Genomic DNA, 20,607 nt, shown 5'->3' on the forward strand with positions numbered 1-20,607 from the left:
TTCTCCAGTTGATAAGTAGTCAAAGGATATGAAAAAAAACAATTTATGAAATTGTTTCATAACGAAGCTTTCTCGTCATATGAAAAGTTTCTCTAAATCAGTATTGATCAGAGAAATGCAAATTAAGACAACTCTGAAGTACCATTATACACTTCTCAGAGTGGCTAATATGACAAGAAAAGATAATGAAGAATGTTGGAGGGGATGTGGGAAAACTGGGACACCAATACATTGTTGGTGGAATTGTGAACTGATACAGTCATTCTGGAGAGCAGTTTGGAAATATGCCCAAAGAGTTATCAAATAGTGCATACTTTTTGATCCAGCACTGTTTTCTACTGGGCTTATCCCCCAAAGAGATACTAAAGAAGGGAAAGGGACCTCTATGTGCCAAAATGTTTGTGACAGCCCTGTTTATAGTGACAAGAAACTGGAAATTGAATAGATGCCCATCAATTGAAGAATGGCTGAATAAATTATAATATATGAATGTTATGGAATATTATTGTTTTGTAAAAAACAATCAGCAGCATGATTTCAGAAAGGCCTGGAGAGACTTACATGAACTGAGGCTGAGTGAAATGAGCAGAACCAGATCATTATACATGTCAACAAGAAGATTATACAATAATCAATTCTGATCGACATGGCTCTCTTCAACAATGAGAGGATTCAAACTAGTTCCAATGATCTTGTGATAAAGAGAGCCATCTGCACCCAGAGAGAGTCCTGTGAGAACTGAGTATGGACCACAACATAGCATTTTCACTCTTTTTTGTTTTTGTTTGCTTACATTTTGTTTCTTTCTCGTTTTTTTTTTTTCTTTTTGATCTGATTTTTTTTATGCGGCATGATATTTATGGGAATATGTATAGAATTGCTCATGATACTGTGTGTCCCAATTAATTCACATACCAATATAATTTTTTAAAAATTAGGTAGTGATTATAAAATAATGAGATTGATCATCTCATAAAGTGCATTTGAAACAAATTTCAAAAGAATTCCAAACACATTTTAAATTGGAAAAATATACATACTTTAAAAAATGTCTGTTTGAAGAATGGTCCTCATTTAATGAATAACTTCTGGTATATTTGTAAGGAAAAAAATCAGTATCATTTTGTCAATATAACTTTATATAGACAAACATAATCAAATGGTTGCCAAAGAGATGATTAAAGGAAAAGAAGAATAGTGTCATTCAGTAATGACTCTTAAAAATGTGGTTTGAATATGATGCTTGACTTAATTGAAAACTCAAGAAAAAATTTTCTCTCTGGGTTTTCTAGTGTGAATGCTGGCATAATAAGATGATAGTTTTGCTACCTTTAAAGTAGCTTATTTCCACTCATAGCTCTTTTCCCCAATAGAACATGTGAAACAATTCTCAATCCTACCAACATGGTCCTTATTTTACATCTTTGTATTTTGTAGGCTATGGAACTTATGTCTTTTAAACTTCATCCTCTTCGTGATTGTCCATTCCTCTTGCTTGATAATGATATTCTTGAGTTTTTTTGCATTTTGAAGAGCATGGTTTAAATTTCTTATCTAGTGATGGAAAAAAATAAATAGTATCCAACTTCTCATGTTAGTTGTACTCAGAGGTGTACTGGAACCAATACTAAATAGCTTAAAAGCTATTTAAATTTTTAAATATTAAATTTTCAGGATGAACATTTAAGCTTCCCTTAGAATTAAGGAATTCAGAATTAAGAAATTGGAATTAAGTAATCACCACAAATCAAGGCTTGATTTATTGTTTTGTACATTGTCTAAACTGAAGAAAGTAATAATAATGCAGATTAATCTTAAAAGTGTGTGTACACGAGAACCTGGTTGTTACATATTTATCAGCATACTCTTGTAATACTTTCTAAACATCACTCAGATATACTGCACCAAAGATATGGTAGAAGGCTCAAGGAATGAAATTGTCCCCAAACTGCCTAGAAGTTATATTCCAGATTTGGAAGTTATCACTAATTAATGTTATAATGACTGATATTTGTATAAGCACTTACACGTTTGCAAAGGAATCCTTTATTTTATTTGAGCCTCATAACATCCCTGATACTGCTCCATTGATCAGTACATTTTGGGTGAAATCTTCTGGCAACTTAAGCAGCCATCTGATATAGTCAGATCCAAGCCATTTACACTATCTCTAGCTTATTGACAATAATATTTTGAGAGATAAAATGAAATGCTTTCCTGATCTCTAGATAGCATACCAGCTGATTCAGAGAGAAGTGTAGTGGACTTTGGAAACAGAAGAAAGCTTGATTGGGAATGCATGTAATGTTTGCTAGAGATTCTCCTCAAATGAAAGTATCCCAAGATGGTGGGGAGCAGTTTCAAAGTAGGTCTGTCTGTGGAAGAAATTAGATGTAGTGGAGCTTTATATCTAATAGCAAACAGAAAGAGTTTGTGGGGAAAGTGTAAGTGTACAAATGTGTATATTCAGGTGTAATATTTATGAAAATAACATACAGGGAAATGTAATATTTGTAAAAAAAAAAAAAACCATACATAAGATTATAATGAAAAACCATCATATTGAAATGCAGTTCTCAAAATATTTTCAAAGAACAAACTCATGGGCCCCAAGTTAGAAACCCAGGAAGGGAAGCCGTGTGCTGCCATTTCAGCTTAGAATTAATTGACCTTCTCCATTCTTCTCAAGTCCTCTGCACCTATTCCCTTGGATTCTCAATTGATGACTTTGTCTCCTTTACTGAAAAATTCTAGATCATTTGATGTGAATCTCCTCAGTTTCTAACCTTTCCATCTTAAACCTTGCGTAATTTCTCCCATCCTCATCTCCTATTTTGTCTCAAAAGAGAATGTATCAAAGCTGATTCTGCTTGATCTCATCCATCATGCCCTCCAGTATCATACTGCAAGAATTATTCCCTCTTATTTCATATGTTTATTTTCTTCTTGTCCCATGGTTCTTTTTTCTTTGCTTGTAAAACATGTTCTTCCTTATCCAAACCGTCCCCCTTGCCCTCCAAAAAAAAGGTTTAATTATTCAATCATATTCCCTGTTCTTCCTATTTTTCACCCCTAAATTTAGTCCACATAGCAATAGAACATCAGAAACAATGGGGGTAAATGACATCACTGGAGAAAGAGGGCAAAGAAGAGAACAGAATGTAGTTGTTTTCTTATTTCTTAACCATATCATTCTTCAGGCTCCTGCAATCTGGCTTCTTTTCCCACTAGCTTACTGCCACTGCTATAAACACTGCCACTGGTCAACAATGGCCACATTGCCAGTGACTTTCTCAGATCCTCATCCTCATTGACAATCTTTCCAGTATTTGAAATTGTTTATGACCTATTCCTTCACACTTCTACTTCTTTGGCTTCCACGAAAGCATGCTTTCCTCCTTCATCTCCTATCTCTCTAATTGTTGCCTCCTCTTTTTCCTTGATGTAGGAACTACTCCAGATTATGTCCTTGGTATACCTCTTTGTACTCTTTCTTGCAGTGATGTTATTTATTCCCATTGCTTCTGAGGTGATATATACATAGACATTTCCCAATTGTGTGTCCAGCTCTGGTTTTTCCCATGAGTTCCAGAATTATATTTTTAGTGGGCATCTCAACTTCACTGTCCAAATGGCTTCTCAAATTTAACATGTCCTAAAATTTAGTATATTTTGCCTAAAATCTATCTTTGCCCCAATTTTACTTTTTCTTTTTATATTATATGTTTTATGCTCAAAACCTCATATTACCTTTGACTTTTTCCTCTCCTTCACCTTCACCCAATTAGTTGCCAAAGCTTGTTATTTCTCCTTTTTCAAAATCACTCACATCTGACTTCTCCTTTCCATTTCTTCTGGCACCATGCTCTCCCAGCTTCTCATTACTTCTCATATAGATTTTTATAGAAACTAGGTCTTCTCCTTTTGGTCTTACCCTCTTCTATACATTTTATACATGCTTGGCAGATTCATTTTAATTATTTATAGATCTGACCACATCAAGACCTTTTAATGCCTACTGAATCAAAGGCAGAGCCTGCCTTTATGGCCTTATTTCAAACAATATTCCAGCTAATTTGTACTGCTCACTTGCCCACAAACATTCAGTGCTTTCCTATCTATTTAGATGTGCTTGTACCTCACTCTCTGCCTGGATCTTCTCCACTCCTGTCTCTGCCTGTTGCAACCCTACTGTACCTTCATAAAGCTTTCCCTGAGGGGACTATCCATAAATATTTCCTTTCTCAGAACCCTTATAACACCTCACTTGCAGCTCTCATGCACTTATTTATTTGGAATGCTTTTTATTAGTGTATGCCTTATTTCTCAATAGGGTATAAACTACTGGAGGACATTCTATGTCTTGTTTATTTTGAGATCATTCTCAACACTTAGAATAGTGTTTAACATTATTATTTAATATATTTTTAATGTTTTTATTTATTCAGTTCAATTTATTATGATATTGAGGTTAAGATCCATTTTTGTCATATCTCCTAGTTACACCTAGTTACATGAATTTCTATTTGAATTTTAAATGTTTAAGTATCCTACCTTTCTAATTCAAAATTTATTTATTTTCTCTTTTTCCCTTCTCTTTTTCTCTCTCTCTTACACACACTACCAAACAAACACACACACACAAATTTTCAAGATGTATAATGTTTGTCTTAAGGGCAGAATTTGGCCCTATTTTATAAATGTGTTCAGAAAATAATATAACACCAAGATGGAAGGCAGCTTGTTTTTAACTTGTAGCTAAACATGACATTCAAATGTTAATTGGATGAATAAATCTTGTTCATTTTACAGACATGAAAATGTCAATGGAATAAAACTATTTATCACAAGATAATGGTCTCCTGCCGCCAGATAAATGCCAAGATGAAGATACTTATTGAAAATGTATCAAAATATTGTATTGCTATTTATTGAAAATAAAGGTAGAAGAAAAGTTCACATTTTCAGTTACAAAGTGAGACATACTCTAGCTATGACATCAGTCTTATTATATTTCCAGTTGCTTGTGAGTGACAGTATGACTGATATAGGATGGGGATGACCCTGGATTCAAACTTCAGAGAGCTTTGCTTGAGTGCTACTTCTATCCCTTTCCAGTCCCATGGTCAAGGGCAAGTGATTAAACTCTTTTAAACCTCAGCTTTCTCATTGGTACATCAAAGATATTAATATTTCAACTGCCTGTGTCACAAAGTTGTTATGAGGAAAAGGCTTTGTAAAATGTAAATAAATGTAAGTGTGTGGTTGGCCACTAGGTGACTAATTCTTTGGCTGTAAAGCCCAGATTTGTCTTTGCTCTCATAAATGTCTTCGAAGGTAATGAAGTCATTTGACATGGTTTTTTTCATGTTATTTTCACATGATGAATTTAGCATACAAGGAAGTAATGAAAAGGATGTCTTCAAAATTAAAAAATGGTCTAGTTACATGGAGAAGAGTAATAGATGGAACTCAAGAAAGGACCCTCAGTATGTTGGGGGAACTCCCTTACAGGAAGACATAGGCAAGATTTCCTCAGAATTGGCAAGCATAGAGGTTGTGAGTGAATATGCACATCATTCCCTTGAAATACTAGCATAAGAGTCATTACAAAATGATAACATTCTTCCTTTCCTTTAATTATTTAATATGCTGATGAATCAGGGAATATCTAAATTTCAGCTTGATATTTAAAATTTTTTCAGATAACCTTATGAATGAATTGGAGAGATGTAAGTTGGATAATGATATATTTTTATCAGTGACTTGGATAAAGGCAAAAATGGTAGGTTATGTTTATTCAGTTTCTGGGAGATACAGTGTTGTGAGGGATAACTAACACTATGAATGATTGTATTGGAATCCCAAAAGATCTCAACAGGTTATAGGAATAATTCAGATCTAGTAAGATAGAATTTAATTGGAATAAACCAAGTCCTATACTTGTGTGAAAAAAAAAATTATTTGTACAAGTATGGAATGAGAAAGGCATAGTTAGATAAAAGTCCATGTGAAAGGACCTGGTTTTTAATGGACTATACAGTAGTGTAAGATGGAAATTGAAAAACTAAATGCCCGTTTTAGTGATTAACTGAAATCAAAAGATCTGCAAGTAAAAGATTGGAATCAGGGTATTGATGGGTAACAGGGTGTTGTCAAGGGTATTTCTTCTAGGCTCTGATAACTAGATGAGTTCTATGGTTCCTTCAAATACTTGAACTTTATGATTACTTCAGATCAGAAATGTTTTTTCCTTCCTTTGAACCCCTTTGTACTTAAGAACTGTGCCACATTCCTTACAATTTTTGTGATCTTTTCTTATCTTTCTTTCTAATTTGAAAGTTCTTTTATAGCAGGGACCAAGTTGTTCATCTTGTGTTCCCAATAGCCCCTAATACAATGTCTTGCACAGAGCAGATATCTAATAAATGAAATGAATACACAATTTGCATAAGCACTGGATTTTAAAGAAACAAAGAAAATACTAAGATTTGAATGCTATATCCAGGGCAAATACAGACCTATCTTTAGGGTATGTTTTCATCTGAATGCAGGCATATGTCTCTGTCATTCTGCTACCAATTTAATAGTTGTGTTAAAAAAAAATTACCTCCAAAATGTTTTTGGATTCTATTTTCCCAAATATCTGAAGACTATATACCAATTAATATTCAATTAGCAAGTGGAAATTTAAGTGTTGTTATTCAGTTGTTTTCAGTTGTGTCTGACTCTTTGTAACCCCAGTTATGAATGGTTTGTTGTTTCCTTCTGCAGCTTATTTTACAGATGAGGAAACTGAGGCAGACAGAGAAAGTGACTAGCCCAGAGTCACACACTAGTAAGTGTCTGGGGCTGGATTTAAACTAAGGCTTCCTGACTTCAAGCCCAGGACTCTGTTCACTCTGGTGCCACCTGGCTGCCCCAACTTAGTACTGGTGTGATATGAAGAAGGGAAGTCATATTTTTAAGTAACATTAGCAAACAGTTTTTCAGATTCTGTTTGTAGCTGAGGTGCATTAATGGAAGAATACAGAGAGAGAGCCAGCTTCAGACTCAGAGTGACTGCCTCTGACAAATATGGGCTATGTGATTCTAAGCAAGTCATTTCCTTCTCTGTGCCTCAGGCAAATCATTGAAACTGTAAATTAAAGAGACATCTATACATTTTCTTCTCATTGACAGAAGGAGCTTCCTCATGGGAACTAACAAATCTAATCCAAAACCAAGCTGTTATTGAGTGTAAGATATATATATTCATGTATGTCTAGGTATTTGTCATATATGTATGTTACATATGTCACATGTATGATTGTGTTGTATAAGCAAAGATTTAATTCTAATTTTTCAGTATTTGCAGGAATACTCTGAGCATTAAATAAGAATTAACCAAAAGAATATTACAAACTTTTACAGATGGAAGACCTTTAACACTGAAGGAGATATGGGATGGTGTTCATCAGTTCTATAAAGCTCGTCTTCTTCAAGAGCCGTGGAGCACCATTACACAACAGGTTTGATAGTATTTCCAGTTTTTCTTTGCAATTAATTTTCAAGAAGAGTAGGGATCATTTTAGAAGTATTATTAAAATACAGATGATTTTCTTATGTGGGCACTGTAGTGATTCACATAGTAGATATGAGTTAAATTTGCAAGAAAACTGAAGTATAACTTTGATTGATAATAGAATTGCAATCATTTTGGAAAATAAGTGGAGAAAATTGATCTGTCAATCAAATAATTTGTTATTACTGTCTAATATACTAAAATCAGTACTTAATGAATTTAGAATTTTTTTAAAGCACTCTCTTCACAGTGTATGTAGTATAGCCTTGAATTTGCATTACAGCAAATTGTCTCACTTGCAAAATCACTTTCATTTGGATGGAAAGGCTTACTTTTTTTTTTTACCAGCCTCCATTAAGCCTAATCAAAGCATGCTTTTTCAATTGACTTTACCAGTCATTAGGATGTTATGCCTGGTTATGAGTTAGATCATAGAGATAAGATAGATTATTTATCAATCAAAATGTTTAAAATGGGCTACTCACTTTTAATCAAGGATCTGATATTGCATGTCTCATGCTGCTAGTCTGGGATCATTGTCAGAATTCAGTTTCGGTTTATTTTGGTATCATTTGAGAGGAAATGAAGGAAGAGGAAAATGGGGCAGGGAAGATCATCTTTGAGAATGCTGGTGATACTATTCCCCTCTTTATCTACACTAGACATTGCTAAAGAGACCTTTGCCAAAGTTCCACTGCTGTACAGAATGAACATGAAGATAGATGATAACCTATCCTTTAGAATGGTTTCAAAAGCAGTCTTTGCAAAATGTAAGGTGTACTTGCCTTACATGTTTTTCATTATATTACACTGCAGTTAAGCTATTATAATAACAGATCTGTGATGGTGATGGCAAAGATATGTATATTTCAAAATTGGGCCCTTTCTTTTAAGTATATACCCTATGTAAATTTGCTCATGACAGTTACTTACCTGGCTGTGTTTCATGTAGTACATGCACTATTTCATCAGCCTTTGTGTGCTAAGAACTTGTATATGGAAAATCACAGAGGTGACTGTACCAAGCATACTCAGTATTAGTTGTGTTAGAAAGAAAGCCTCAGAGACCTTGGTAGATGACTAGGATTTAGAAGAGATGGAGGAAATTTAGTAAAGAGGGGGACCAGTTAGATTTTGATAAGACCTGATTAGGATGTATGTGGATAAGGAAAATACCTTTATGATATATTTTGGATGTCCAGAATACTTTAGATTTCTTTTCATATTTTTAGTATATTTAATGTGTGCAAAAATATGGTAATTCATTTCAGTAACTTATCTTTACATGATGAATTTTTGAGGTGACATTTGGCAAAAAGTTATTTTTTTTTTTTACTTTTAGTAATTCAGGAAGATAACTTGTTAATGATTCTCAAATAATGAAGCTTGATATGTTTCGTAGTGATTTCTAATGATAGCTAATAAAGTGTGATGATTTAATTGTGCTTCCTCTAGTAATAATCTTAAGTGCTCAAGTGAAGTTGCAGTGATTGGCTTTCTTCTGCACTCCTTCTCCCTGGAGTCTGTAGTTGGCTCTTTGATACAACATATGATAACAGGCTTTAACTGTTCCTATTTTAAATAATACAAATCAATTAAAGCACACATACACAGCTGTTTAACAAAACTTCTCAATGTTGGTATAGGTCTCTGTGGGTATTTCCTGATGGTTCATAATGACATCAATTTAGTGCACCTGGTAGGATATGTGTGAGCTGGAAGTTGCTTCATTCTGAAATGACAAGAAAATGGAGAAGTATTTATGGATTACTGCTACTTCTTCAGAAGTACTGCCAACACAGATGACTTTTTTTTCCCCCAACAAAGGAGTTAGAGATGGGGTTGTAGACATGATGTAATTATTTTTCTGGTAGTATACTGGTAATCTGTTGAACATAGATTTCAAGATGTTAGTTCAGACCTCAGAGAAATCACTTCCACTTGGGTGGATTTTGCAACGAGATACTAAATATTCCATGTTTCATGCCTTTTGTGGCTTAACAATGCATAAAGGTTCTATTTTACTCTGCTGACAGACATTGAATTTAAACATAGTTTCCATCATCCATTTCAGTATTACCGTGTTTCCCCGATAATAAGGTACTGTCTTATTATTTTTTTGGACAGAAAAATACCAGAGGGCTTATTTTCAGGGGAGGGCTTATTTTAATGAACATTGACAGCAATTTTAATAAACAGGTAAATGTGAACAAAAAAAAAGTACCTTTATTCAATAATGATCATGTCATCTTCTTCAACAACATCGTCATAAGTGTCCATACCCTGAATTCCGTCCTGGATGTCTTGCGCCTCTATTTCCTTCAGAAGAAGTGGACCCAATCTGTCATGTCCAGCAATAGAGCTCTCTTTAAATGAACATGTCTTGTCCAGGTAACCTGCTCGTAGTGCCTTGGCGACACAGCTGTCAGTAATTTTATCTCATGACTTCTTCACCCAAGTCACGACTTCTTGCAGATAGGGCTTCACAAAGTTTCCACGCCGATTTCTTTCCATTCTATTTTCAATGTAGTCATTGACTTCCATGCGCAAATGGTCCTTGAATGGCTTGTTTATTGCAATATGAAGGGTGTGGAGATAGGCAGTTATTACGGCAGGAATTGTTACTTGATCTATTCTTCTCTCTGCAAGGAAGTTCTTCATTTCTTTAGCTCGGTGAGTGCTGGCTGAATCCCAGATTATCAGACCTCTTTGGTTACCTCGCATAACAAGTGGCAGCATTAAATCAACCCACTTTCTTATAATGGCTTGTGTATACCAGGCTTTTTCGGTTTCAAGAACATAAATGCCTGATACACGTTCAATCTTATCTTTCTTACCCTTACTGATGATTAGAGGTGTGGCTTTCTTTCCATCCAAACGAATTGCCAAAACACAAGTGACCCGTGCAGACAGAATAATAAAATTATGACCATCAGTCCTTCTTTTCACTCCATCATGCCCCTCAATAATGTTTTAACCCCATCATGCTTCCTGAGTGCTCCTTCTATCCTCCATGATGCCCCCTGAGTGCTCCTTCTATCCTCTATGATGCCCCCTGAGTTCTTCTTTTATCCTCCATCATGCCCCTTTTATCCTCCATCATGCCCCCTCACTCCCACTTACATACCGGGTTTTTATGTTGTCCTGCCTCAGCTCTCCTCCCCGACACTGCTCTCAATGACGCCAGCAAGCAAATCACTGGGGAAGAACAGGATGACGCGCTCACTGCTGCAGCTCTGATTGGATGCACCTTGGAGCGCGGCATGCGTTTCACCCGGGGGGAGAGGGGAGGGGAAACGGTGCCTACAGAGGGTACCGTAATGTAGCGTGTAGCGCAGGGGATCACCTTCACTACAATAACAATCTCAATAGGGCTTATTTTCGGGGGAGGGCTTATTTTAGAGGAATGTTACACAGTAAGGGGAGGGCTTATTTTTGGGATAGGTCTTATTATCGGGGAAACACGGGTACATTATTTATATTATTTTAAATTTTCAGGGGAGTATTTTGAGAAAATAGTGGAGTAGGTCAGAAAATTCCATGCTTTCCATATTTCCCCCACAAACAAAACAAAATTGCTCCTTAGGGCGAACACAGACTGATGAAAAACAAATGAGACTTGGGGAACTTCCACTTCCCAGACATTGAGAGGAATCAGGAGTTTGAGTCTGGGAAGACTGAGGGAACTTCTACGGATAAGGAACACCAAGTCCATCTGTGCTACTGAGATGCAGCTCTGGTTGAGAAGGAATCAGCACACCCAGTGAGTAGAGAAGCAGTGGGGCAGAGATGCTACTGGCTGCCCGGTAAGAGTTTTTGGTTTTGGGTTCCAGGGTCAGAGGGAAGAACTGAAGTGAATTCAGAGGCACTGTTTCCTCTTTTACCACCCCCACTCCCTGCCAGCCAGGATTAGAGCTATTTAGTGATAAATTCTCATTTTTAAAAAAGGGTAAGCAAAAGAGAAAGAATCCAACTATAGAAAGTTAATAGGGAAGACAGAGGTTCATCTTCAGATGAAGTAAAAAAAGCTTCTCCTACTATAAAGAGTAACATTAAATGGCTACCTACCCAGAAAGAATTTATATAAGAACTCAAAAATGACTTTTAAAACCAAATTAGAGAGATTGAAGAAAAACTGAAAAAAAAAAAAAAAGAATCATCCAAGAAAAAAGAAGCTTATGAAAAGGAGAAGCCAGTGGTACTATAAGAGATCAAGAAATAAGAAAAAAAAAAAAGAATAAAAAAAATAGAAGAGAATGTGAAACATAAGAAAAAGAACAGATCAAGAAGAGAAAACATAACAATAATTGGATTAATTGAAATCTGTAACCAAAAAAAGAAGTTTGACACAATAATGCAAGATATAATCAGGTGGAACCAAGACGGTGGAGTAAAAGCAGGAACTTGCCCAACCTCTCCCTCCAAATGCTTCAAATTCCTTTAAATAATGACTCTAAACAAATTTTAAGAGTGTCAGAACACCCAAAAAAGATGGAGTAGAACATTTTCCAGCCAAAGTAACTTAGAAAGCTAACAGAAAAGATCTGTGGAAGTGGCATGGGTGCCCAATGCATGCACCATCCTAGTGCAAGAAGCACCAGTGCAGACCCAGCCCTGGCCTCATTAAAGTAGGAACTGGTCTAGGAACTTCTGAATTAATATCAGCACTGGCAAGTTCTAGACCTCTTAGTCCAAACACCAAAGAGGACTTGGTAGGTCAACAGAAAGTCTGTGGCAACAAGTGAGAGCCCAGCATGCAATTCCAGTGCAGGCCATACTAGTGCAGCCTCAGCCCCAACCCCATCCCGGCCCTGGCCCCAGGGACAGCTAAGCAGAGCTCCTTTGCTTTAGCACACTAGATCTTTCAGCTGCAGTGGGACAGGGACCCGCCTAACAGAGATGAAACAGAAGGGTTTGTGTCAGATCCTTAGAAGGATCTCTGAAAACAGGTTGGGACAGTACACCCTCCACCCTGGAAACAGAGCCCTACTTTAAATAAAGAGTTAAAGGCCAGTAAAAAAAGTTAGGGAAATGATCAGACATCAAAAAAAGTTTCAGAACATAGAAAGTTACTATGGTGACAGGCAAGACCAAAACACTCTCTTAGAAGATGATAAGAAAATCAAGGCTCCTACATCCAAAGCCTCCAAGAAAAGTAAGAATTGGGCTCAGGCCATGAAAGAGCTCAAAAGGGATTTTGGAAATTAAATAAGAGAGAAGAAAAATTAGGAAAAGAATTGAGAGTGGTGCAAAAGGAAATTCTAATAGCTAAAGAGGAGAAAAATGCCTTAAAAAGCAAAATCGGCTAATTGGGAAAAGAGATACAAAAGCTCACTGAGGAAAATAATTCCTTAAAAATTAGAAATAAGCTAATGGAAACTAATGTCTTTATAGGAAATTAAGATACAATAAAGCAAAATTTAAAAGAGAAAAAAAAACGAAATATCTCTTTGGAAAAACAACTGACTTGGAAAATAGATTCAGAAGAGATCATTTAAAAATTATTGGTCTACCTGAGAGTCATGATTTTTTAAAAAGAGCCTGGACATCATCTTTTAAGAAATTATCAAGGAAAACTGTCCTGATATTCTGGAACCAGAGAGTAAAGTAGTAATTGAAAGAATCCACTAATCACCTCCTGCAAGAGATCCCCAAATCCTGTGAATATTATGACCTAACTAAGGAACTCCCAGATCAAGGAGAAAATCCAGAAAGAAACAATTTAAGTATACTGGAGCAATAGTCAAGATCACACAAGATTTAGTAGCTTCTACCATAAAGGAATGGAGGGCTTGGAATATATTTTGGAGAGCTGTGGAATTAGAATTACAACCAAGAATCACCTACTCAGCAAAACTGAATATAATTATTCAGAAGAAAGGGTGGTTATTCAATGAAATAGAGGATTTTCAAGTATTTGTCATAAAAAAAGACCCCAGGGTAGAATGAAAAATTTGATTTTTCAAATAGAGGATTCAGGAGAAGCAGATGGAGGTAATCAGGAAAGTTGTAAAGGGCTGAAACTATGAAAAGGTGTACTTGAATCAGACAAACGAGCACTTAAGACTAATTACCTTTCGATATGAGACAATGATTATTAGCATATGTATGGAAAAATGCTTCTTCTCACTGTTGGGTGCTGGCTCAATGTTTGGTGTTAAGATAATAGGAGGCAAGGATTAGAGAGTGGGGTGAGAGAGGGTAGACTCACTTGGCAGATTGAGAGTAGAAAGGTGGAGATTCTGGACTCTGAAATCGAGAAGAGATCTTTGGTAAAACCCCTGGCAGTTTGCCTGCTTCTTTCCCTTCTTTCCCTGAAGACCACGGACTTTAATTTATCCTGACTCTGGCTGATCCTGAGGCCTCCAGGGAACTAGCTCAGACTTAACAGAAAGTGATATCATAAAGGACTTAATAAGGTTTATCTGTTTACATTCTTACATGGGATAATACTTATAGCTCATTAGAACTTTCTCATTATTATGGCAATTAGAAAGAGTATGTATAGGTAGAGGGGACAGGTGTAGGTTGAATATGAAGGGACAATATCTAAAAAAAGAGATGAAATTAAGGGGTGAGAGAAGAATGTACTGGGAGAAGGGAAAGGAAGAGGTGGAATGGTTTAACTTATATGCCATAAAAAATGAGGCAAGAAAAAGCTTTTACAGTGGAGAAGAAGAGAAGGAGGAAAGGGGGAGTGAGAGAATCTTAGTCTCATCAGAATTAACTCAAGAGGAAATGACAATATACATTCATTAGAGGTATAGAAATTTATTTTACCCCGCAGGAAAATAAGAGGGGAAGGGAATGCAAGAAGAGGGAAGGTGATAAAAGAGAGGGCATATTAAAGGAGGGAGTGGTCAGTAACAAAATATTTGAGGAGAGACAAGGTGAGAGAAAAGAGAGAATAAATGGAGGGGAAACACTGTTAGCAATAGTAATTGTGAAAAGAATTTTGAGGCAAATTTCTCTGATAAGGCCTCATTTCTCAAATATAGAGGGAACTGAGACAAATTTATAAAGAATGAGAGCCATACTCCAATTGATAAATGATCATCTATGTCCAAATTCATGCATATCCTTTGACCTACAAGAAATAATCAAAGAAAATTGTACTGAAGTGATAGAACAAGAGGAAATTGTAGAAATAGAAACAATCCACTGGTAACCACCTCAAAGAGATTCTACAAGGACAATATATAGGAAGTTTTACAAGAAACAAAAACAAAACAAAATAAAAACTCCAAATATGCTGGAACTACAATTAAAATTGTATAGGATTTATCAGCTGCAGGTCTTGGAGTATTTTATATCAACAATCAAAATAACTAGGCCTGTGGCCAAAAAGTATTATATCCAACAAAATTAAGTATAATATTGAACTAAAAAATGGACATTCATAGAACTCTAAGATCTTCAGAATTTTGTCTTACACAAATCTGAATTCAGTAGAAAATTTAATATGTAAGAGCCACATCAAAGACTAATTTCAAGGGACTCAATAAAGAAAAATTATTTATGTTTTATACATGGAAATATAATCCATATGTCTAAAATTGACACTAGTAAATGGATAGTCCAAAAGAAAGACTGGTGCAGAGCTGAGAATGACATGACTTTAAAAAGCAAAACCATATAGGAAAAAATAGTAATTGTGCTATACGAATGAGGTGTAGAGAACCAACACACAGGAATTAGATGGAGGAGAAGGGTTGGTAGTTCTAAAAACTTACTCATATCTGGAATGGGTTAAATAGGGACTAATACACATACATACACATACATATACACACACAAACCAAGAAGAATATGCCCCCTCCAAAATCTATAAAGAAATCAGTTGGGAGGAATAGGATAAAGTGGAGCACAGAAGGATGTCTAAATTAATGGGAGTGGGATAAGATGTATAGATTAATGGGAATGAGATAAAGAGTAATAGAAAAGATGAGTGGAGAAGATAAGAGAGGGATCTATGGTGGGGGAGGGTTAAGTTACAGCAAGTCAAGTTAAAGAGTAGAACTAAAGTGGAGGAGCTAGCAAAAATAGGAAATAAGATACATATACAAATATAATAACAATGATCAGGAGTAGAATTTATTAGAAAAAAAAGTAGAGGTAGTAATCATTGGCCTCAAAGTCATACTTAAAATTTAATCAGGAAAGAAATCTCCATTATGTGTCAGCCATATTAATATTGTTTTAGATGCATATTTATGTATGTATATATGTATATATATATAGATATATATTTATGTGGGCATATGTGTGTGTATATATATTTTTATATATGTGCATGTATGTGTGTAATTCTTACTTAACTGTAGCCTGCTTGGGCTACCTTTGGGGAAGTGTAAGGGCATGAAAGGGGAAAAAATAAAAATACAGAGTGCACAGTAGAAAACAAAAAGCAAAGATAGTCATGAATGTAATATTTTTTATTATTATATATGCCCTCTTGAAATGGAAATTTATTGTCCTATATTTTGAATCCTCTCTGATGTTCTGCTGGACACATGACAATGTTGGGGTTTTTTTCCTTTTTCTATCTATTTTGTATTTTAAGTTTTAAATAAAAGAATTATTTTACATTTTTCAACAGATAAATCAATTATTAAGGAGCATCATGGCTAGAAAGGCAGGTAGAATCAGAAAGACTTCAATTTGAGTCTCATCTCTGAATATGCTTGCTGTGATCCTGGACAAGTCACTTACCCTCTCAATGGCAGAGCAAGTGCTGATCTACATTGATAACAGGGGTTCCCTTTACCAATGAAATCACACTTGGCTTTCCTCCCATACATAGCATTAGTATTTGACTTTTCATAAATGATAAACCTACCAAAGGAGCAGAGGATGGTTTCCTTTGGTATGATCATTGACATCAAGCATAATTTGTTAATGTTTTGGGTGTTTTATATTATCTCCAGAGAAATGTTTCTGTCTTGAATCTTGTTTATTCTTGACTTTTTTTGGGGGGAGGGGACTTGCAAGATAATTGAAGTTAAGTGACTTGCCCAGGGTCACACAGCTAGTACGTATTAAGTGGCTAAAGACAAATTTGAACTCGGGTCCTCCAGACTCCAGATGTTATAAATAAAATTATGAACCCCAAAAAGGATACAATAAATGAACAACCTCAGGATGAGTGAAGCACTTAAACTTTTTAAATGCTCCTGTGAAAGCAAGTGTAAAAACTCCGTATGCGTTAGTTCACACATTGATACAGAAAGGAGAGCAAGCTTTTATACTCTTAAGGTTAGTCCTACATTCTCTTCAGAGTTCTGGTTGGTCAAAGCTCTTCTAGTTTACAGCCTTGTTTATCCACCCCTTATGTGTTGCTCCTAGACATGTTCTCCCTTCCTGGTCATGTAATTCATGAACAATAAGACATGACAACTATCTCTGCCCTCAGAGTGTGTCAGATGATATACAAGGAGCCTATTAAGCAAGCACAATGAAGAAAAGCCTTTTCTAGGTCATTGACCCTGGCCTATTTAAGGGAGTTTCTAGCCTAGCCCCCTTTCTCAGGACTTTGTAGTTAGGCTAGTTCCTTCTTCTGAAAACTGATCCATCAATAGTGATTGTTATCCTGCATTACCTTGAAACTTGCAACATCTTATGGAAACCTTATTTTGAGTATGCTCTATCCCCTATTCCTTATATTTTACTAGAATGGCACAAATATTTTATTTGAATATTTTTATAAGTATTTTTTTTTTTTTTTTTTGCATTTAAGGCCTCAAATGCTTTTATTATATATTAGATGCTACAGGTTTTTTTTTCTATAATATTTATTCCTCCTCTAGGTTTTATTCTCCTTTTTCCTTACCATAATTGTGACTGACCCATTGACTAAATGAAGAAATTATTCTCAAAAGAGGATTTGTTGGTGTTTTTAAAAAAAAATCCAAATAATTTCTTCTCCTAATTAACTTTCTGGCATGTCTCATTTCATTTCACATTCAAATGAATTCAGAATTTATAGGAAGATGTATGTTTCTCAAAAATAGAACATCTATAGATTATGCTAGTGTAATTTTTTATCAATTAAACTTAATCAGGCAAAAAAATTAAAAGGCTAGGCTCATGTTTCTTCTTTATGCTTATGTCTAGTTTGTTAATTGTCCAGTTTTTTTGCCGTAAAAAGTAGAATAATACTTTAATTTCTGCAATGCTCTTTAATTTTAAAAGTAAATGTTTCATTTACTTTTACTTATTCACATTGCTAACATTTCCCAATAACCATTCTTTGCAACAAGAAATTTGTTGTTCAATCATGCCCAACTCTTTTTGACCCCTATCTGGACTTTTCTTGGAAGAGAAACTGGGGTGCTTTGCCATTTCCTTCTCCAGTTCATTTTTTTTTTTTTTTTTTTTTTTTGCAGATGAGGAAATGGAAGTAAACAAATTTTTAAAATGACTTGCCAAGGTCATATAACTAGTAAGTAGTTGAGGCCAAGTTTGAACTTGGGAAAGTGAGTCTTCCCATCTCCAGGGCAAACACTCTAGCCATTGTACTACCTACCCACCTGACCACATAGCTAAGCCAAATAAACCAATGGCCATATCATTCTGCCCTCATTCTATCACTGTCGAGCCAAGCGGATACTGCTATGTTTCACTGTCAGTCCTCTGAAATCAATTCATCTGCAACCCCAACACAATTTTGCTTTTAGTATTGTTTTTCTTTACATTGTTGTTCTGCTTACTTTTATTTTATTCTGAACTCCTATAAAAGAAATAATTTCAAATTTTTCAAAATTGTTTTTTCTTTCACCTTTTTTTTATTTTAAAGTTCAACGAATTTATTCTTATTTGTGGAATGGTAATTAGGCAATTAATTGATATTGTAGATAGAGCATTAGGCCTGGAGATTTCCTGACTTCAAAGCCAGCCTCAAACACTTATTTGCTATGTGACCTTGGGCAAGTCACTCAGCTCTTTTTGTCTCAGTTTTTCATCTATAAGATAAGTTGGAGAAGGAAATGGCAAACTACTTCAGTATCTTTATCAAAAAAAAAAAAAAAAAAAAACACAGATAGGATCGCAAGAGTCAGATGTGACTGAAAACTACTGAATAGCAGTAAAACATTTGGTGGGAAAAACATCAGTGAGGAGGAGCTCTGGTTGTGCACTTATTTGCAACCTGATAAAAATGGAAAAAAGTACAAAGTAGTATGATGCTACCAGTCTATGTGAAAATATTATTGACTTTTATCTTTGACTTTTCATAATTCCATAGGACATAATTCTCTGCCACCCCCCCCAATACCTCTTTTTACATGCTTAGCCAGCTAGCTTTCTAGATTTTGTTACTTGAAGTATACAGTTTGCCCAGAGAATCTGTAGCTTTACCAGGGCAAAATATTGTTTGACTTAACAAACTTGACAGGTTTATAAATATAGAGTTGAATCATTTTGTAGAAGTGTTTATCTGATGGAAAGAAACAGTCATATGTATTTTGAGGACTTGGTTCTGATATTGTCTCTGACATTTGTGTGAGTGTGGGTGGTCATTTAACCTGTATAGACTTCAGTTTCTTTTTCTGTAAAATTAGAAGCTTTGACTAGATGCCCTGAAAGGTCCATTTGACTAGGTCTAATTTTGTGTGCTTTGGAGTATAAATTTGCTATTATAGCTATAATATAGGGTTTTTAATTCTGTACCTCTTCTCAAATAAGTAACTATATTTTTTTCCTTCAGAATTCAAGGAAAGTTAATTGTGCAAATGAGGAAAATGAAAATGGTAAATTAATATAATATGAGAGAAAATGTTGAGTGAAAAGTAAAAATTCATAAATTACATGATTTAGCTAAAAAAAATCCATAAATAGAATTATTTGCTTTGATTTCAATAACTTTTCCTTAGTAAACTGGGAGGAGAATTGTGAAGATAAATGAAAGTTGCCAAGGGTAGTAATGGGTAACCCAGATGTTCACATAATTCCCTGTGCACACACAGTTCCTAGAATGAAAACATGAGTAGGGATAAGGGGGAGATGAGGTAGGAAAAAAAGAAATGTCATTAAATGTAGCATTTTATCTGTATTTTTATTTAATTTCTTAATTTTAATTCAGTTAGTTCTAATAGCTCTTGAGCTGCTTGTCGATTTTGAAGGAAACAAAAGATCTTAAGCATTTGAACAATGTAATTAAACTATGAAAGAATTTGTATTGAATTCTTTACTTTCTACTCCTTTGTCATTATGACTGGACAAGCAGAAGGGAGATTTTTTTACTTCATACAAATAAATAATAGAAGGCTCAAGTAAGCATTCAATTTTACATATTTTTGTGTGGTTTTGTTCTTAACATTTAGCTAGATCATCACAAAGAGAGAATTTTATTACTTGGATCCACGGTTTAGAGGGCTGTTGCTTTAATTTTGACTCATTCTGTTCCTAGGGACAGACAGCTGTTGTGTTTCAGCTGAATGAAGTTCTAAGAAGGGTACAATACTATGATAGATGGTTCCTTAGGGTTTGAGGCCTATCCTAATCAGTCGATACTTCATTTAAGCTTATTTTGATCTTCACATTGTTTTTTCTGAATTCTTAAATCCTATTCTTAAGCCAGTAAAAACATTACTTAATGTTTACTATAATAAACTTACTTTTAGCTTCCTGTAAGATGCATAATGTGTACTACACAGCATCTTTCCAGTTAAATGTGCACATTCAGCTCTTATACTGATGTGCTCTATAGATAATTCTTTTCTAGTTTTTCTTTCAGATGTTTCAATATAAAACCTCCCAGCTCCAACAGTCACGTTGTCTATGCCAAAAGAATTCTTCAGTACTAACTGGCCTCTTTTAGAGGCTTAGTAAACAATTTTTGAATAGAGGGGAGGAAAGGAGGGATCATGTTCTTATTAAAAGAAAACAAGACAAGAAAGTTTTAAGTTAAACAAAAAATAGTTACATAGGCACTAATTAAATTCACATTTTCCTGAGTTAGAATTTATTTCTTTTAAAATGACAAATTTTCCTTTATACTGATGTGGATATTTTTTATTCCAATAGGACTTCCTAGTATTTTTTTT

The 20,607-nt window shown here is 35.0% G+C and overlaps 1 protein-coding gene across 1 annotated transcript in view; it reads left to right on the forward strand.

The window, feature by feature from the left end:
- ATG10 (autophagy related 10) overlaps positions 1 to 20,607 on the forward strand; it is a 315,023-nt gene that overhangs the window by 229,610 nt on the left and 64,806 nt on the right. Inside the window, exon 6 of the mRNA XM_051992929.1 lies at positions 7,414 to 7,511. Within this exon, the coding sequence (XP_051848889.1) occupies positions 7,414 to 7,511 (98 nt within the window). The remainder of the gene's footprint in view (positions 1 to 7,413; positions 7,512 to 20,607) is intronic.

Source organism: Antechinus flavipes, chromosome 1, assembly GCF_016432865.1.
Source record: "Antechinus flavipes isolate AdamAnt ecotype Samford, QLD, Australia chromosome 1, AdamAnt_v2, whole genome shotgun sequence".
NCBI classification, from domain to species: Eukaryota; Metazoa; Chordata; class Mammalia; order Dasyuromorphia; family Dasyuridae; genus Antechinus; species Antechinus flavipes.